The 21,195-nt window shown below is 43.6% G+C and overlaps 1 protein-coding gene across 1 annotated transcript in view; it reads right to left on the reverse strand.

Moving 5' to 3' along the window:
- FAXC (failed axon connections homolog, metaxin like GST domain containing) overlaps positions 1-21,195 on the reverse strand; it is a gene marked incomplete at its 5' end in the record, with an annotated part of 56,117 nt that overhangs the window by 24,314 nt on the left and 10,608 nt on the right. Inside the window, 2 exons of the mRNA XM_081094713.1 lie at positions 6,283-6,506; positions 14,879-15,075. Of these exons, the coding sequence (XP_080950839.1) occupies positions 6,283-6,506; positions 14,879-15,075 (421 nt within the window). The remainder of the gene's footprint in view (positions 1-6,282; positions 6,507-14,878; positions 15,076-21,195) is intronic.

Below are 21,195 nucleotides of genomic sequence, written 5' to 3' on the forward strand. Positions count from 1 at the left end.
TAAAAATGGACAAAGGATTGGAGCATCAATTCACGTAAGAAACATAATTAGGAAAAATCCAAAGGGAAAAAATGTTTCTTACAAGTGAGTAAAGAATCAGAAAACAAAAATAACCTTAAGATAACAGTTTACAATGCATAAGGTGGTAAACTGTTTTTCAGTAATAAGGCCTGTTACTGATGAGACTTCAAACTCATACCTCAATTTTCCTTCTACTGTCACTTTGTAAATCTCTTTAGGAAAACGCTGCTCCAGGTGAAATCCCTCTCCTCCCCACCAGAGCACTCAACAAACCTTGATGTCACCACACGTCCATGAAGCCCCCTTTGAAAAGCAGCTTCTTGCCCACACGAATATCATGGCAGATGGTGTCCTATGGTTTAAAGAAATCAAGAGATGGTCGATCCAACCAGTAAGTCCAGCAAGTCAGGAAGAGACAGTGATTTATTCATAATGAGCCAATGATAGTCCTTCATGAAAACTATCTACTTAATAATTCATTCCAGTATTTTTTTTTTTTATTTCACTATGCGACTCTACTTCTCCCTCCCCTTTTAGAAACTGGAACAATTTCCTGTCTCCATCTTCTGACATTTTCCCTATCCCTCCCACTTCGGAAAGACTACAATCAGAGTTCCAAGATCACATGGGAAATTTTTCACATCTTAATACATCATTGGGACATTTTTCACATCCTAGGACTTGATTATAAGCTTCTTGAAGACAGAGACCATTCTCACTCATCTTTGTTTCCCAGGAACCTCGCATAGCACCTGGTATATAACTAATACAAAAAACAGTATTTAAAGAATTAGTTTGCATATTAGTCTGTTAGTTGTTTACAATTATTGAAGTGCTCTCTTGTGACCTTCTCACCTAGTTTGTATTTCAATTCTTACTTATCTAAAAGCAAATTATGAGTTAAGTATTTTTACTTTCTCCTTGCTGTCACTTAACTTTTTACCCTTAAAAAAACCTTTAGGTATCCCACTGAACTCCAACCTCCTGACACCATAGCTCACTGCTTAGCTCTTTAAAGCATCCTCTGTCAGGTGACAGCTCTAGTCTCTCAAAGCTGTGCCCAACTTGTTCACCACTGTCTCTTCAACCCCCACAAAGAACCTGGCACACCTTTGTGTGTTTGACCATATAGCCAGACTCACACAGCCTCAATCAAAGGCATTGCCCTTCTGTCTGAATTCCAATTATTACAAATACTAGAGGCCCAGTGCATGAAATCAATGCACTGGGTGTGGAGGGGGGCAGCCTGTGCCCTCTCACAGTCCGGGAGCCCTCAGGGGATGTCCTACTGATGGCTTTAGTCTGCTCCCTCTGGGGAGCAGGCCTAAGCCATCAGTCAGACATCCTTAGCACTGCCACGGAGGCGGAAGAGGCTCCTGCCACTGTCGCTGCACTCGCCAGCTGTGAGCCTGGCTTTTGGCTGAGCAGTGCTCCTGCATTGAGCGTCTGCCCTCTGGTGGTCAGTGCGCGTCATAGCAATCGGTCATTCTGCTGTTTGGTCGATTTGCATATTAGCCTTTTATTATATAGGGCTCCAGGCCTGGTGCACGAATTTGTGCACAAGTGGGGTCCAGCCAGGCAGCCCCAATCTGGGCCGATCGGGCTGGGCCAGCTGGGGAAGGGTTCACGGAAGGTTGGCCGGCCGGCCCCACCCCCTGGTCAAACTCTGGGTCGAGGGGACAATTTGCATATTAGGCTTTTATTATATAGGATACTCTCCCTTCTAAGTCTCTAGCCATGACTGAAAAGTATATCCTTCTACAGGAAATTGCAGATGCCACCTGGAGAACCCATCACTATTTCTGATTCCACCTCTTAATGCATTTACAAATTTCAGTTTTTTGCTCAGAAAGTACTCCCAGGTCCACAGATGCTGAAATCCAGATTGGCTGTCTGCTAAATGCACCCTGACATTCATTAGCTCTTTCCTTCACCCACCCAACACATATTTATTGCTCATCAATGGTGCACAGCTGAGCCTCATAACTGAAACCATATTTTTATTATCCTCCCCCTGTATGATTATCTCTCCTGAACCAATTTTATTTACCAATCATGCATTTCGTTTTCTCATGAGATAACTACTGTGTCACCCCATAGGGTCTATAACAGTTCAATTAAAAGCAAAGAAACATTCGACTTTAGTAGTCTGTGCTGCCTTATTGCCATCAGATAAATGCACAGCTTCCTTAAGACTCCTTTGTAACAGTCTGAACTATCACCAATTACCCACCCCCATTCTGCAGACTGTGACCCCAGCCTGAGTTCTAGGGGTCAGTAGAGACAAGAAAGGCACACACCCTAAAGAGGGCAGCTCCCTTATTGTAGTGACCACATTCCCTCCCCTAATCTGTTTCTTCCTAGATCCCAGCTTCCTCCTTTGGAGTCCTGGCTCACTGAGACTGGCTCTCCCTTCTCTTAGCCTTCTCTCAGAGGGCTAAGGGGTTCTGCAAAGTGGCACTCTGCCTTTCAAAGATTTCTGGCCTAGACTTCCAGGCATAATTGCAGCCATATTCTCTTTACCTTTTCCTTGACACACACCCTTCCCTGAGTCCCCTCACTCTACCACAGCCCACTTACTTCCTGAGCCATAAGCACCACTTTTGTACCACAGTGAGGCTCCCCAGGCTGGAGGTATGAAACCCCAAAGGCATTTTTGGTTAAGAGTGGGCTAGAAATTTTCTATTACTAATCACAAAAGCTTCTTTTCATCTTTTATATATTATTTAACTAAGAATGAAGTGATCAATCAAATATCTATGTACTTAAAAACTATTTTATTTTTTAATTCATCCTGAAAAGCTGTACCACATTGTAACTATACATGCTAAAAAGGGTGGCCATGCCCTAACCGGTTTGGCTCAGTGGATAGAGCATCAGCCTGTGGACTCAAGGGTCCCAGGTTCAATTCCAGTCAAGGGCATGTACCTTGGTTGCGGGCACATCCCCAGTAGGGGGTGTGCAGGAGGCAGCTGATCGATGTTTCTCTCTCATCGATATTTCTAACTCTCTATCCCTCTCCCTTCCTCTCTGTAAAAAATCAATAAAATATATTTTAAAAAAAAAAAGGGTGGCCATGACGCATGCATGGCAGGTGACTCGTCTTACTGCTGTTGGAAGGAAGCACTCCTTGGCCTCCCTAGACTCTTTCTTAAATCATTGAGCTCACATACTGATGTTTATTAAAATAACCAAGAGATTTGGCTCTTTGACATGTGCCAACCCAATGTCAACAAGGACTCTGAAAAATAGAGGCTCCCTAAGCCATCTTTATGTCTTAATAAAAGGCTTCAGGCTGGGTGGGGAAGAAGGGTGCTATCCATTTTTCATTAGTCAAGCACAGCTGGCTGGCAATCAGCTTGTTTTTCTGACTTCCATTAACAAATTCCACTTTATTACTTGGCTCTTTCAATAGCAGCTCCAAAAAGAGATCATTTCTCCTCAAGTACTTATGCATGTCAGCCTGAAGTTTTAACATCTCTTTGTTGGGGAGCCAGCCTCCTAAGGAAGGGTATGACCTCGACTCACAAAGCCCAGGAAATCTAAATCAATGACAACTATTTTGATCCTAAAATGCTCCTCAATCATAAGTCCCTTTCTCATTATTTGCCTGGAAGATCCTTCCTTATTTTCTTCACTAGGACGACTGTTTACTTTCTTGGGCCAGCATAACAGCCATCTCTTGTATGGCCTCCTAGCTCTCCCCACATTCCATCCGGCTTCTGCTGTGTCCCCAGAGCAGAGGTATGAAACCCCAAAGGCATGGAGCTTCGTCCTGTCCTGTGACCTGCACAGCCTGCCTTGTGCATGGCTCCTCCTCTAGGGCAGGCAATAGTGGACTTTTCTGGCGGGTCAGACGATAAACATTTTAGGGTTCCCAGACTACATTTAATCTCTGTTGCATTTTTGTCCACATAATTTAATAATGTAAATGCCATTTTTAACTAATAGGCCATAAAACCAAACAAAAGAAAATGGATCACCATCTCAGGGCCATCCATTCTTACGCATACTTTAAAGTCTCATCTCTCCCACTGTACTGTAAGCTCCCTGAGAGCAGGGACGACCTCTAATTTGTCTTTGAATTCCCCAGTTCCTGGATATAGAGGTGTTCAAATCATTGATGTCTATTACACTGAAACATCAATATCTAATTTGTCCTGATGGATCAAACATATCCATGGACAATTACCCAAATATATATATTTGGCTCACTGAGACTGGCTCTCCCTTCTCTTAGCCTTCTCTCAGAGAGCTAAGGGGTTCTGCAAAGTGGCACCCTGCCTTTCAAAGATTTCTGGCCTAGACTTCCAGGCATAATTGCAGCCATACTCTCTTTACCTTTTCCTTGACACACACCCTTCCCTGAGTCCCCTCACTCTACCACAGCCCACTTACTTCCTGAGCCATAACACCACCATTGATATATATATATATCAATTAATATATATATATTAATTGATTTCCGAGAGGAAGGGATAAAGGGATAGAAACATCAATGATGAGAGAGAATCACTGATGGGCTGCCTCCTGCACACCCCACACTAGGGACCAAGCCCACAACCCAGTCATGTGCCCTGACCAGAAATTGAACTGTGACCTCCTGGTTCATAGGTCAACCCTCAACCACTGAGCTATGCTGACTGGGCAATTTCCCCAACTCTTAAACAATCCCAACAGAAAGTCATTTTGCATTTTGAGTCCCTTAGGCATTGGGCATTAAAGGTAAGCTCTGTTCCTGGGTGTAGGGAGAAGTAGATGATTTTTGCCTCATTTAGTAAGAAAAACTATGATATTCAGCCAAAGAGCTTCTCACTCCTCAATGCAGAAAAAAATAGTGCCTCTGTGAGAGAGTTCTCTGTGAGATTGGGCCCCAAACAGCACCTAACTCCAGCTCACTCAGCTTCTGAGCAGCCACTGTTTCTCTTTGCAGAAAATCATCTAGATTGGTGATGCTGTCTTGAATACTTGCCAGGTATTCAGCCTAGCTATTAGCAACTCATTCACCTCCCATCTCACAACAATTGGGGAGAAAGCATTTCCAAGTCATACATGCCAGAGAAACACCGACAGTCATCATTAATACAGCTAGCACCCTGCCCCCTAGTTCTCCCAACCAGAAATGCCCCAGAAAGGTCATGACCACCCCTCTCTGGTTAAGGAGCCCCACTGCTAAATTGTGAGAGATGAGCAGCATGTCACTGGCATAAGTCTTAACTTCGAGGGCTCCATGCCTGGCTTGCTGGGGCTCCCAACAGCGTGAGCTGGTGAGAAAGAGAGGAAGCCAGGAGCGGACAGAACCCGTGCTAAGGAGGAAATGGCCCTCGGCACGCCTGCTCTGTGAGGCTGGGCGTCTAGTCTACATTCCAACAGAACGGGACAAACTGGAGACTAATCCCACTCATATCCACATCAGGCAGGCCCCCTGGCTCAGGGAGGAAAGGCACCAGAAGGTCCAGGCAGTGCCAATCTTCAAGCCAGGCAGTGCTTTCGAATGCCTGTTCAGAGTAGGAGCCCAGCCAGCCCCACCACCACCCCACACCACCACGTAACAGAGCTGCCGAGAGCCAGTGCTGGGGTTCAGGGGAGGACTCTGGGTCCAGTAAGCATCTGGAATGTGGAGCAGGAAGGAGCCAGAGTGGGTCACCCTGCAGAGGGCAGGTTACACCCAGCACAGCCCCCAGTTCCCAGGGCATCAGGAGGGTTTCAACAAAACAAATCCCATACCCCACTTCCTAGAGGTGAGGTCCCTAAAGTGCTCCAGAATGGAGATGAGGGTGCCGAGAGAGGGCCAGTGAACCCCACCCTCCCCAAACAAAATCGGCAGCCCGAAGGACTAGGTCGTATGACTAGTCACACAGAGAGCTTGGCTCCCTGTGTATGAGTTGGCCCCGGGAGAGGCTATCATTTCACACATAGAAGCTCCTAAGTTCAAATCATATTTATGAATCATTATAGCTAAGACTCAAGTCTGTCCAGTACAGAATCACATCAGCCCAGCCACCTGCAGCCAACAGGTGCACGAGGGTGGGTCACTCTACTCTCAGCATCCTCACCCGCCCTTGGACACACACTGCTCTTCACTGTTCCTGGAGGGACGTCCCCAGCACAATTAAGCCCATGGTGGGACTGAAACCTACACGTGGAAGCAAAGAAACCAACCGAAATCAAACTTTAAATCAGTAAACTAACAGTGCTCTACTAATCATGCAAAAAGTAAGGGTGGAAAAAGAATATGGAATAGAAGGTGTGGTACGTTACCCAAAAGCCCTGCTAAAGACCGCATGTCCTTCTCCATCAGCATGTAAATCTCTTCCTCTGAGAAGCGGCCAATGCCGTGGCCGTGCATCTCGCGTTTCACAATTCCTTTCGTTATGTGGCACACGACCCACCTCAGCAGGTTGCTGAAGGGACCACCACCATTAAGAGAGAGCATCTTCCGGGTCTCATTGAGATTGTCCACCCACTGGCAATAAGCTAACGTCCTGGAAGTGTGTGGAAACAAGTTACTACTGTGCGTTAGATACATAGCAGCTCCACGGGGCAACTCCCAACGCGTGGGGCAGGATTTGGAACACTCTGGAGGAACTGAGTCATTGCAGCTTTTCTAAAAAAGCATGGCAGGTGTTACACAGGCCCTGGTGGATGCTTGGACTTGGGGCGCGTGGGACACACAGCAAGAAACTCAGATAACGATGCCATGCTGCCATTCCACCAAACCTCTCCTGCCACCGCCCGCAGACCGTCCCCCTCGCCCACCCACAAGGCCATGCTTCTGCTTTCTCGTAGGCAACCCCACAAAAAACAAGTAGAAACCCACTTTGAAAGGCTTCTAGGCAGCACAGTGCATACCTAGAAGGGGCAATGGGGGGGAGGGAATGGGGGGGCAATGACTGGGGTGCTGGCTTCATTCCCTTTCTTGAACAAAGCAATGGTTACACAGGTTATGTTCTGTTAATTAATCAAGCTGCATATTTTTGTTTTGTATACTTTTTGTATGTACTTTATATTTCATGATAACAAAAAATTTTATTTTAAAGAAACCTTTTGCCTTTGCGAAAGGATTAGGGAGTAGGTATACCTGTTCATGTTTATAATAAACTATAAAATTATAAGTATTTCATTAACAACTCGCTCTCCAAAAAGTCAACTCTCTTCTTCAGTCTGTTCTCTAGGACTCTAACATGGATACAAACACCAAAGGAACTTGGTGGGATCATTTCGCACCTGCCCATGTGTTCCGATGTAACAGGTGGCTATTCACTGTTCCTGTGTTATGCTGGCTGATACCCAGGCCCTTGCTGATTTTGTTCTCTGTACTTGTGCAACTGCAGGAATGTCTTTACGGTTAAGTGTTGGTAGACAGAAATTAAAGGTTTCCATGAACCAGGAGATTGCAGTTCGATTCCTGGTCAGGGCACATGGCCAGGTTGCAGGCTTAATCCCCAGTGTGGGGTGTGCAGGAGGCAGCTGAACGATGATTCTCTCTCATCATTAATGTTTCTCTCTCTCTCCCTTCCTCTCTCTGAAATCAATAAAAACATGTGTGGTTGTTTTTGTTTTGTTTTTTAAGAAATTAAAGGGTTTCCTACTGAAGACTGAGAAAAATGTAGCTGTGAGTTACAGGCATAAGATATTTAGTTTTTCCTCTTAATGAGTAATAAAAGATGCATTAGCAGTCATCTCAACTCCTATGTTGGTTGATATAGCAGTAATGATTACTTCAAAATAATTAGAAGAGTAAAAAATATTTTTACAGAGAGAACACAAGGGATGATTGTAAATTGTAGCTACTTTCCACCTCAAGAAAAAAAATACACCTGAAAATAGGTAGTGAAATTCTGATCATTTGATATTGTTCTTCTTCTTTTTTAGGGTTTGCTCCTCTACAAAATAAAAATTAGAGGGGAAAACAAAAGCAAAAGATTTTTCTAAATATTTTTAAACATTCCTGATTTTTACTGAAAGGTCCTACAACCAATTTCAACATATTCTCTGTACTACAACCATTTATTACCTATTTATTTTTTTAAATCCTCACCCAAGGATATTTTTCCACTGACTTTTAGATTCTAAAATTTAGAAGGAGTGGAAGAGAGAGGGAAAGACAGAGAGAAATATCAATGTGAGAGAAACTCATCGATTGGTTGCCTCCTGCACAGGCTGGAGAGGAGCCTGCAACACAGGGACATGCCCTTAACCAGAATCAAACCCGGGACCCTTTGTTCTACAGGCCAACACTTTATCCACTGAGCCAAACTGGCTAGGGCTTTATTACCTTTTTAAAGGAGTGTTTAAAAATCTTGTTAGAAGGGTTTGTGTGCCTCTTCTTTAAAAGTCTCTCAAAATAAACTATTGAGAAACTAAGCAGTGGATTTTGGTGAGAAAAGGAAAAGGTATATGGCAATGGTGACTAATCAGTGAGACATTCGAGGAGTCAAGGGAGCTTTTGGCATGAAAGAGCTCACATTTATTCTAGTAAATTTTTTAAAACTATTCAAGCTAAATGCTTTTCTATTTGCTCTTCTTTTTACACCTGCAATTAAGTAATTAAGGTGTCAATGTTCACATTCTCTTAGAATAATTCAGCACATTCATTCTAATTGTACAGATCTAAATAAACAGGCTATATCATCCTTCATTATTTCGGAAGTCAGTGATCTGAGAATAAAACAGAATTATCGTAACTTAAGTATGGCCAGGTAATAATAGCAACCAGGAAGCATCTAATGTGTAAAAATGAGGAATACTATGAGGAATACTATGGCTCTAAGCTTATAGGTTGACGTGCGAGGGGAGGGGGGAGGTGGAGAATGCATTCTTTGTAGGCAAATTACATAGGTTTAGTCATAAGCATAACTGATGCTGAAGGATGAGCAGAAGCTCCCAAGCAGAGCAGAGGGAGATGGTGCGTGCAGCAAGAGCATTGGCTGGTGGATGAGTGGCAAGAACTTCAGGATGGGGGTTGGGGTACAGGATGCCTGAGGAAGCTTGAAAGTGTTTGGGGGCTGGAAGGGTGGGCAAGGATCAGATCAGGATGGATCTGAAGCAAAGGAGGCTAAACTTGATTTTGAAAGCAAAGTTTAAACACTTAAAAGGTTTTAAGCAGACAAGAAACATGATCAGACTGATGGTGAAGGATGGGGTGAAGGTAAAGAAATTGGCGGAGGGAGGCTGGCTAGAAGACTACGGCAAGACCAGACATGAAATGATGCACTGAGCCCTAGCCGGTTTGGCTCAGTGGATAGAGCGTCGGACTGCGGACTGAAGGGTCCTGGGTTCGATTCCGGTCAAGGGCATGTACCTTGGTTGCGGGCACATCCCCAATGGGGTGTGTGCAGGAGGCAGCTGATCAAAATTTCTCTCTCATCAGTGTTTCTGATTCTCTATCCCTCTCCCTTCCTCTCTGTAAAAATCAATAAAATATATTTAAAAAAAAAAAAAGAAATGATTCACTGAACTAAGACAATGGCAAGGGGATGGTGAACAGGGCACGCATAGGACAAATACTGAGATATGAGAAAAAGACCAATGGATATACAGGATGAGGTATAAGAGAAACTAGGCCTTTTCTCCCAGGCTGATGGTTTGAGTGGATGATATTGCTTTAGCCAATACTGGCAATACACAAGGTGGAATAGGCTTCGATGATGAAAGATAAGTTAACTTGTCGCATTTGAAGGTTCCAGGTGAGTACTGAGTGAGGAGTCCAGCAGGTTGAGAACTCGGGAGACAGTTTAGGTCCAGATAGAGAATCTGTGGGCAGGGGCATCGGTGGCAGTTTTAAAGCGTGAGAGGAGATGAGGTTGCCTAAGGAAGTTTCCGGAGTAAGGAGTGGGGAAACCACAGTTCAAGGGCAAGTTAGAAGAGGAGGCAGCGGCTGGAAGGGTCAGCCTGGAGAGAAGCAGGGGCACCGCTTTCTCTGAGATAAGCAGAAGTACGGACACCGCTTGCAAGAGGTGAGGAGTTGCAGAGAGGTTCAAGGCTCCTTACTGATGACTTCCATCCCCTTTGTTGTGCAGGAGAGAAAAGCAGATGCAGAAGATGAGGATACAGCAATGGGGAAAGAGTTTTTGAAGACTAATGGGTAGAGCAGCAGGTGGGGTGGGACAGGCAGGAGCTCCACCAATGCAAGGCAGAGCGTAAGGTTCCCTGCCTGCATTAGCAAGTTGGATGCAGGGCACAGAAGAAGGAACAATAGGTTGATTCAGAATTTTGCAGTTAAAAGTAACCTCAGAAACTGTCTGGTCTTTCTCCCTCCTCTTTCCTGCCCTATTCTTGATTTCTTTCCTCTTTTTCATTCCCTGGGCCCCATATTATAGATGTGCGTTAGGGAAGAGAAGGTAATGAGGGCCAGGAACGCTCTTTCAGGGTCAAGCCCTGTGAAGTGTGTATGAACTTTAACTACCAAAGAAAATAGGTGCTTCGTGGATTTCTAAATATGTTACTACAGGTCCAAGACATCACTGACCACGCTTCCAGACCACTACAAGCACGAATCCACCTCCTCTTGCAACCACGCTTCCTGGAAACTCTGTCCGCATGGCAGGGCTCCCACCCATTACACTCCACTGAAACCACCCTGCCCAAGTCCACAATCCCTCCTTACTGCAAAATCCAAATCAACCTTCTTCCATATTTACCTTTCTTTAATTCTCTATAGATCCAACAATATTGGCGTATTTCTTAGAATTCTTTCTTAACCTACATCTCCACTGCTTTTCCTCCCACCTCTTACATGTTCCCAAGATTTTACCTTTACTCCTTCTATCTTTCTCACTCATGGAGTGATCTACTTCCCACCCATGATTTCAAACTGATGACTCCCAACTCCATATCCAGCCCAGACCTCTGTCCTGAGATCCAGGGACCCTCATGAGAGATTCTCAGGAACCGAAAACCAACACTTCCACACTGGACTCATCATCTTCCTTCCCTTCCAACCTGCTTCTCCTCACCTGAGCCAGAAAGAAGCTCGGGAGCTACTCATTCCTCACTGCTCCCATCCCTCACTCTGACCACCAGTCACCCTGGGAATTCACTCTTTCCTCCAACTCAGTTAACACTGGAGTTCAGCCCTTCATCATTCTCAACCCTGAGGACAGAACCCTCCTAGCAGGTCTCCTGACATCTCCTCAAGGCCCTCCAGAAATCCCTTTACCACAAAGAGCTTCCTAAAACACAAATCTGATCATGTATCAGAATGACAATGCTTCTCAGGGTCATTCATTAACTTCCCATAGCTCTTTTGCTTGACATACTAGCCCCCTCCCACAGTCTGACCTACCCCCTGCACTGCCTCCCATGCGGCACCATACAGAATTACATGTGCCTCCCAAACCCCCCTTTTGTGCCTCTAAACATTTGCAGAGGCTGTTCCCTCTACCCGGATATCCTAATCGTTCCCTACATACTATAGTCCCCTATGTTGGCCCCAGTTTCTACAGGTGCACATTTGGTGTTTTGCCTCTGAGACTACAAAATGGGAAGGAGAGGAGCCCAATGGTGCAGAATCCACGGATTCTCTGTGTCACGCATTTTCTCATCATGAGTGGGGACAAGGTCTTTTCTCCACTGGGATTTAGAGCTTTCAGGAAAGGCTGCTCAACATCTCCCAAAGCAAGAAGTTGGCTAAAGGTCTGGAAAGCTTATGAAACAGAGGAAGGTCTGTTTTTCCTTCTGCTACTAGGGACTTAAGGGAATTGGAGGAATTAGGATTTTCCTTTTTAAAAATTCACTGTATATTCGCTTCTCAATCAAGACATGGCCTTCCACCTTAACTATTTCTTCCTCAAAATAACCCTTGAGGAGACACAAATGGGAAATATTGGCTAACCCAAAAAAGTATTTTTCTAATTAAAAAGAAAAAAGAATCTATGTATGATTCAAGCATTTGGAAGTTTGTGGTCAGTAAAATTAAGGTAGTTTCCTACCAGGATAGCACCTCCCATCTCTCCCTCCCACCCCTTCCACAAGCACCCTTCCCTCCCCACCACACCCCACCCCCAGCAAGCATTAGCAGGGGCCCTTGTAGAGAGAGGGGGAGAGGGAAGGGCAGAAGATGAACTTCTACCATGAAGTAAATATGTCCATACACTCACAGCACGAAGCAGTGGCAAGTGGTACTTGGGAATCTTTCTGGATAAAAGCCTTTCTAACCCTCGCCAGTGTGGCTCAGTGGATAGAGGGGCAGCCTGCACACCGAAGGGTCATAGGTTCAATGTCCAGTCAAGGGCACAAACGTACCAGGATTGCAGGTTAGATCCCAGCCCAGATGGGGTTGTGCAGAAGGCAACCAATTGATGTATCTCTCTCACATCAATGTTTCTCTCTCTCTACTTTTCTCTCTCTCTCATCCTTCCTCCCTCCTTTCCACTCTCTAAAAAAAATCAATGGAAAAAATATCCTCAGATGAATATTAACAAAACAAAAAATATATATATTTTCTAACCGAAATATAAATTTTATGAACCACTACAGAAATCAAAGAGTTGTGCCCTAACCGGTTTGGCTCAATGGATAGAGCATTAGCCTACGGACTGAAGGGTCCCGGGTTCGATTCCGGTCAAGGGCATGTACCTTGGTTGTGGGCACATCCCCAGTAGGGAGTGTGCAGGAGGCAGCTGGTTGATGTTTCTCTCTCATCGATGTTTCTAACTCTCTATCCTTCTCCCTTCCTCTCTATAAAAAATCAATAAAATATATATATATATATTTTTTTTTCATAGCAATAAATATGTCATGTATTTAGAGGGCATTAATCAAATGCAGTGTATCCACATTTGACATGTACTTACATATGTGCTCCCTGAAAAAAATCAATAAAATATATTTTTTTAAAAAGAAGAAGTCAAAGAGTTGTAACAAAACTACTGACCAATGTAAGGTTTCCAGCTTCTTTTCAGGCAGCTAACAAAGTGCTAGCTCTTTTAGGGCCCATCAGTCAAACGAAGTGGGCTTTGGAGGGCCACATCAAAGGAACGCAGAGGGGTCAGGGCGGCCCTGTGCTGGTTCTTCATTTCCCTCAGTGCCACAAAGTAGGGCCTGGACCCTGGCAAGCAGGTGAGACAGGCTCTGTCCTACAGGCTACTCCCTGAGGCTACGCATGGCATGCATTTTGGTCCTAACCGCAGAACCCTGCACTCTGAAATGGGAAGTCCAGCAGTTCTGGACAGGTGTTACTCTACGGAAAGGCCCGGGTTCATTCTGGAACCCAGCCTGTGATTACTCCCACGCCGACCTGCACCGCTGCTGCCTCCCTCCTTGCTCCCACCCCTTCTGAAGTGGTGCTTCAGGTCAGCCCTGCAATAAACTGGGCAGGAACTGAGAGTAGAAAGAGGAAAAGAAAAATAGAAAGGCACTTAAGATCCAAGAGCTGGAACAAGTTTTCTAGTTAGAAAGAGAGCTGAACGGATGAAATAGGAAGGTGATGAGGAAGAGCCTTCCAGAGTCAACTCCGCACCGAGTGTATCTCCCAGTGCAGGAGGGAAACGCTACTGGGTGAGCTACTGGCCCAGGAATAACAACTAATGCCCAAAAGTGGCCTTAATAATACTTAATTACATCTTTGGGACAAGATAACGTTTGCAGAAATCAGAGAGAAAACTTATCTACTGGGGTAGGGAAAGGTGTTCTGACTTCCAAAAAATGGATGAAAGAAAAAGAATTTTTTAAAAAAACAGATGACAATAAAGCAAGAAGAACTGGGTCTGTGTAACTCGCTCAGTGTCACCGCCAGCACAAGGCCATGTGCAGAACGAGCCAGCGCACAGTACAGTGTGTGTGATGCTTCAGACTCGGGGAACACAGGCCAGCACCCAGGCAGTCGGGGCAGAGAGGGTAGCATGCGTTCCTACTGAGCACAGAGACGCTCTTGTCCTCTAAGGAGAACTGACAACAATCCTACAAACTTGTGTAATTTATTTCACCTAAGACTTGTATCCTGACTTTGTTTCCTGTTCTCTACTCTGGGTGTCTGATGAATGTTATTTTAATGCAACAGTTTGTATTGGTGAAGAGCCCAGTCTATTAAAATATCTCCCTCACCTTAGTGAGTTCCAGTCCAGATCAGGGGTCAGACAACTATAGCCCCTAGGCTAACAAATTTAGATTTTAAAATAGTTGAGGCAAAAAAAAAAAATCAAAAAAATAAATATTTTGCATTAAGTGAAATTCAAATTTCAATGCTTTTATGGAGACAGAGTCATGCTTATTCATTTGCATATCATCTATGGCCACTTTTCTACTTCAACATCAGGGCACAGTTCAGTACAGCTGGCCCTTGAACAACATGGGTTTGAACTGCATGGGTCCACTTAGACGTGGATTTTTTCAATAAATGTGTACAATACTATAAATGTATTTTCTCTCCCTTATGATTTTCTTAATACATTTCCTTTTCTCTAGCTTACTTTATTGTAAAAATATAATAGTATATAATAGATATAACATACAAAATATGTGTTCATTGGCTGTTCATGTTCTCGGCAAGGCTTCCGGTCAACCGTAGGCTATTAGTTGTAGTTATGTTTTGGGGGAGTCAAAGGCTACATGCGGATTTGCAACTTTGTAGGGCGTGGGTGCCCCTAATCCCCACGTTGTTCAAGGGCCAACTGTAGTTTCTACAGAGACATGTGTCACACAAAGCCTAAGACGGGTACTAGCTGGGCACCTACAGAAAATGTTCTAGAAACTTAACAGTCATAAGTTTGACCCCTAAGCCAGCCAGAATGCAGAAAACTTTTGCAAAGTTTTCTTTTCAAACGGAATGGTTTGGGGAGTATCTGAAAAGTGACCGAGAACTTGGCTGACTGAAAGGGTGGGGACAGGCTGGGCACCGCCAGCGCCTGGCACTCACCAGTAGAAGTGCTCCTCCACCATCTTGGTCACCGCCCTGGAGATGGCTCTTTCCTGAGGCCCCAGGTTCTTGTTTAAGTTCACTCCAAGCTTCTCCTCCAGAAAGTCAATTATGAATTCTGTGCCAGAAACTTTTTCATGATTATATTCAATCCAAGGCATTTTCCCTTGAGCAGAGAGTTTTCCACCAAAATAGTTCTAAGCAGAGTAAAGTTTAAAAAGAGAAAAGCAGTGTTTTATTTAAATTTCACTGTGTGATTAACAGAAACAAACATCTCAACTGTATATTTGATGGTGACTATACTACTCAAGTGAGTGTACTCAGCATATAAAATCTTAAAGAGAATAAATGGTTACTCTTGGGGAAAAAAACACATGCACAAGATTTACTGAACATGAAGATACTGCTTTTCTCCAACTGATTTTATCATGGGCTCTAGCTTATTGTTGAGAGAGAGAGAGCCAAACAAAAAGAAAGCATATATTCATGCAAAGGCTTGTACACAAATGTTCATAGAAGCTTTATTTGCAATTGTCCAACACAGGGGGGGAAAGCAAAAGCTCATCAAGAGGTAAATGAATAAGCAAATTCTGGTATAACCTTACAATAAAAAGGAATGAACTACTGATATACTCATTAACACGGGTGAATCTCAAAATAACGCTGCTAAGTGAAAGAAGTCAGACCAAAAAAAGAGTACTTACTGTAGGATTCCATTTGCTAGAACTCTAGAGAATTCACACTGATCCATAGTGACAGAAAGCTGATCAGTATTTACTCAGGAGGATAGGGGACAGGAAGTGACAGGACAACAGGATTACAAGAAGGCAAAAAGAAATGTTGTGGGTAATGGATACATCACTATCTTGATTATGGTGAGTTTTCATGAATATTCACATATGCCAAAATTTACCAAATTACACATTTTAAATATGTGCAGTTTATAGCATGCCAATTATATCTCAATAATGTTGTTTATTTAAAAATGTTGCATTGGGTGAATTTTAAATATATCAGACCTCCACATCTTTAAACTGCTTCTCTAAAGTAGGGGTCAGCACACTTTTTCTGTAAAGGGCCCGATAGTAAATTTTAGGCAGCCCATATGGTCTCTGTCACAACTCAACATTGCAGTCGTAGCTCAAAAGCAGCCATAGACAACACATAAATGAATATGAGTAGCAATAAAAAGTTGTTCACTGCCGAAACCGGTTTGGCTCAGTGGATAGAGCGTCGGCCTGCGGACTGAAAGGTCCCAGGTTCGATTCTAGTCAAGGGCATGTACCTGGGTTGCGGGCATATCCCCAGTAGGAGATGTGCAGGAGGCAGCTGATCGATGATTCTCTCTCACTGATGTTTCTAACTCTCTATCTCTCTCCCTTCCTCTCTGTAAAAAATCAATAAAATATATATTTTAAAAAAAAGAAAAGAAAAAAAAAAGTTGTTCACTGAAATGTGCATGTAATGTAATACAAAATATTCTTCCTCCTTTTACTTTGGCCCCCAGACCTGTAGCCTGCCCATCTCTGCTTTAGGAGCACCCACTTACCCTCATTACCTCCTAGAGAAATAGAGTTAAACCTACGTAACCACACCCATCAAGTCCTGCACAAGATCCTTCCTTGTGCTTGATGACAGCAAACTCTGAGGGCCTCCTTCTAGGAGACCCCGGTCAAATCTTAGACTAGAAACCAAAGTTTTCCAAGAAAAAAAAAATTACCATTTGAGGTTTTTTTGTGTCAGAAATTATTGGGTTTAACGAAGATGATTATTGCTCTAATTGTTCTTACCTAAATCACACCAAGATCTGTGTGTGCCTTTCCCAAAAACCAAACAGCACATCTCACCAGAAGGGATAAAAAATATAGAATGTTACAAAATTTTTAAGTCAAGTCTCTCCGTGTCTAAAAATTACGCTTGTATGTTGTATGTGGTATGTATGACCATTGAATTGGCTTCCAATGAGATAACAGGGTTATGGCTAGAAATCATGGTCCTTAAAGGCAGTTGCCCGTTTGTGCCCACAAGGACTGGGTGTGGACTACGTTTGAGGGTCCAAGGCTTCTCAGACCTCTGAGGAAATATCACCTTTTTGGAAGGCTAAAAACCAGAGCAGGTTTAACTGGTCTCTGTCTCTAGGTATCGATACTTGATCTTATTGCTTATTCTAAAGAAATTCATTCTGGGCCCAGCCTGGAAAAAGGGGAGTTAATGGGGCTGCCGACAGCCATATTGCTTTTGGGAAACTAGGAAAACAGAACCCCCTCTGGTGGATACAGACTATGCCAGGGTTCACAGCCTGGCAAGTCCTCCCTGCTCCCAATTGTTCGCCAGGCATTGCTATGCAGTGAACAACCTGCAAGACTGTGGGTAGATGCACGTGGTCTTTTCCATACATTTCAAATTTCTAAATGTGGTTATATTACTTTTAAAATAAAAAATATATATATACACTAAAGGCCCGGTGCACAAAAATTTGTGCACTCGGGGGGGGGGGGGGGCTCAGCCCAGCCTGTGCCCTCTTGCACTCTGGGACCCCTCAGGGGATGACTACCTGCTGGCTTAGGCCGGCTCCCCAGGGGACTGGGCCTAAGATGGCAATCAGACATCCCTCTGGCAGCCCAGCAGCCTTCGGGGGATGCCCACTTGCCAGCAGGGAGTAGACCTAAGCTGCAGTTGGACATCCTTAGCGCTGCTGAGGAGGCAGGAGAGGCTCCCACCACCACCGCTGTATTGGCAGCCATCAGCCTGGCTTATGGCTGAACAGAGCTCCTCCCATGTGAGAGTGCCCTGACCACCAGAGGGCAGCTCCTGCATTGAGCGTCTGCCCCCTGGTGGTCAGTGTGTGTCATAGTGACCAGTCATTCCCAGTCTTTTTGCTGTTAGGGTCAGTTTGCATATTATCCTTTTACTATATAGGATAGAGGCCTGGTGCACAGGTGGGGGCCGGCTGGTTTGTCCTGAAGGGTGTCCTGGATCAGGGTGGGGGTCCCGCTTGGGTGCCTGGCCAGCCTAGATGAGGGGATGATGACTGTTTGCAGCTGGTCACATCCCCTTCAGGGTGGGGGTCCCACTTGGGTGCCTGGCCAGCCTGGATGAGGGGATGATGGTTGTTTGCAGCTGGTCACACCCCCTTCAGGGTGGGGGTCCCCACTGGGGTGCCTGGCCAGTCTGGGTGAGGGGCTGAGGGCCATTTTCAGGCTGGCAGTGACTGAAGCTCCCAACCTCTCCTTTTTTTCTGTTTGTTTTTTTTTATTCTGGGATTTATTTACCTTCTGTGGCTGTCACTGGAGCTGAGAGCTGGCTTTAGCTCTGGGGCTCGGCTCCAGCTCTGAGACCTCGGCTGCTAAAAGTAGGTATATGGGTTTGTTTGGGTTCTATAATTGTAACACTGTTGCGGTCCTACTCGCTCCAGCTCTGACGGCTGAACACAGGTTTCTGGGATTTATTTACCTTCTATAATTGCAACATTGTTTCTTAGACTGCAGCTCAGAGGTCGGCAGTAGCAGGCGGGGAACCTTGGCTTCCTCTATCACTGGAGCAAGCAAGCCTCCTGTTCGCTTCAGCTGCTTGGCTGCCGGCCGCCATCTTGGTTGGCAGTTAATTTGCATATCTTGCTGATTAGCCAATGGGAAGTGTAGCGAAGCTATGGTTAATTACCATGTTTCTCTATTATTAGATAGGATATATATATATATTTTTTTCCTTAAATTCCATAAATATATTAAAGAACTCTTGGCCTACTTTTATTTAAGCAATTGGAGTCTGACTGACCCACTGAGGATAGTTTCTGAAAGCAATTTTGGGAAGAAAGATGAAGAGGTAAACTCTCTACATTTTTCTCAAGCTTATGTTTCCCCTGCAAGTCTGTCCCTGGTGAGGTTAATATATCTACATTCACATTGCATTATTAGCACAGCAGTGAAAGCTATAGGCTTTGGCATAAAAATCTGGCTCCATCATTTATTCACTGTGTGACCTTGGACCTCCCTGCATCTCCCTAATCCTCCCTGGGCCTCATTTTCCTTCTCTAAAGAATGAGGACAGTATAATAACAATTGCTAGAACCAAATGCACATGAAGTATCAGACAAAGTGCTTTCACCCCAAATTTTGTCATTCTGATTTGCTACACAGTCATGATGCCCCAAATTTTCAGCTAAATTTACATCTATATATATAAAAGCCTAATATGCAAAGTGTCCCCTCGGGAGATCACTTGCTATGACGTATGCTGACCACCAGGGGGCAGCATAAACGAAGGGAGGCCCCAGCCAGCAGCCAGCAGCAGGGGAAGGGAGGCCCCAACTGGTAGCCAGCAGCCGCTAAGGACCCTACCTGTGCACAAATCTTGTGCACTGGACCTCTAGTCTATTATATTCCCCGAGGCTTTGCAACTATCTTGAAAGGTCTCCCACCAACTAAATTTGAAGTAACTTGAGCAACTTCTGTGGGTTATAACTCACTGAAAAAATCCATGCAGCTATTATTATATTATATATGATACAATAATGTAATATCTATTATAATTTTATAGAAGAATATCCTCATTTTTTGGAGATACACACTGAAATAGTGAGGGATGAAGTGTTATGATTTCTGCTGCCTATTTTCAAATGGTTCATTAAAAAAATTGTCCATAAAGTATGTCTTAACAGAATGGGGTTATGTTTGTTGTAAGATACATGTAGGCTAATGTTTGTTAACTTTGTGGTCTAACGTGTTTATCTCTCAAGTGGATTCCTAAGTAGACCAAATCTTTTGTTGCTAAAGTGTTCTGAGATACATGCTTAAAACAACTCTCATTCCCTAGGATCTACTTTTTAAGCCTAACATCCCCTGTAGTTACCAGCTGCATACATGGCCTCTAGAAATCAGTATGCTAAGCTGACCAACTTGATGAGAGCAACTATCCATAGGGCTTGTCTCCAAAGAAAAGTATTGTTTAGCATGGCAAAATTACAAGCCAACCTAGGGATGTTGTAAAGCCGTTTGAAAGTAACTCAGAGCAAGTTAGAAATGCTTGAGTCACGTTCTGCTTTAAAAGATTGTGGCAAATACAGACAAATTGAAAAGAAAAAAATTGTCCATAAGGTATGTATAAAGAGAAATAAAGCAAAAAAGCAGCATGTCAACAACTGGTGAATCCAGGTGAAGGGCATATGGGTGTTCACTCTATTATCCTTTTAACTTGTCTGTAGCTTAGAAAATTTTTGAAGATTGGGATGCCACCCCAATAATTTCTATTAAAAATGTTTAAATAAATAAATAAATGGAAGAAAAAAGGCAAGATCAGCAAATTTAAAAAAATCAAAAGTTAAAACTGAGAGCCAGAGCAGTGAGTTCCAAAGAAGCCATTATCTATTTTAAAAGAATTATTGTGTGAAATACATGCTTCTTATACAGTCAGCTATGTCAAATGATGTAGGTGTCTTCACGTATGTCTAGAGCAGCGGTTCTCAACCTGTGGGTCGCGAACAATGAAAATACATCCTGCATATCAGATATTTACATTACTATTCATAAGAGTAGCACAATTACAGTTATGAAGTAGCAACAAAAATAATTTTATGGTTGGGGGTCACCACAACATGAGGAACTGTATTAAAAGGTCATGGCATTAGGAAGGTTGAGAACCACTGGTCTAGAGAAATGAATGGAAGGATGGTCAACAATATCAGTGATAGCAATCTCTAGCTAGTAGGACGGCAGGTGATTTCCCTTTTTCACTTATACTTTTTGCACTGTTTGAAATCCTTATAAGGACCATATGTCAAATACATGTAATCAGAAAAAATGCTAAAGCTATTTTCTTTCTTTCTTTCTTTCCTTCTTTTTTTAAATATATTTTATTGATTTTTTTTACAGAGAGGAAGGGAGAGAGATAGAGTTAGAAACATCGATGAGAGAGAAACATCGATCAGCTGCCTCCTGCACATCTCCTACTGGGGATGTGCCCGCAACCCAGGTACATGCCCTTGACCGGAATCGAACCTGGGACCCTTCAGTCTGCAGGCCGACGCTCTATCCACTGAGCCAAACCGGTTTCGGCTATTTTCTTTCTTTTATTACCCATATCTGTGGGATCTCCCTATACATGTTTTGCAACTTCCCATGAATCTTTAATTATTACAAAATGAAAACTTTTTAAAATTGACCTATTGATATTTATATCTTGATTTTAAAAAGATAATAACTATGACCAATACAACAAGCTTTTTTTAAAAAAAAGCTTTGTGAGTGCCTATTAATGGTCATTAAATATTTATTCCAGTCTCCCTTAGGTTAAAAAATAGAAAAGTTTCAATATAAAGTCAT

The sequence above is a fragment of the Myotis nattereri genome (assembly GCF_964212035.1).
Source record: "Myotis nattereri genome assembly, chromosome: 6".
In the NCBI taxonomy this organism is placed as follows: Eukaryota; Metazoa; Chordata; class Mammalia; order Chiroptera; family Vespertilionidae; genus Myotis; species Myotis nattereri.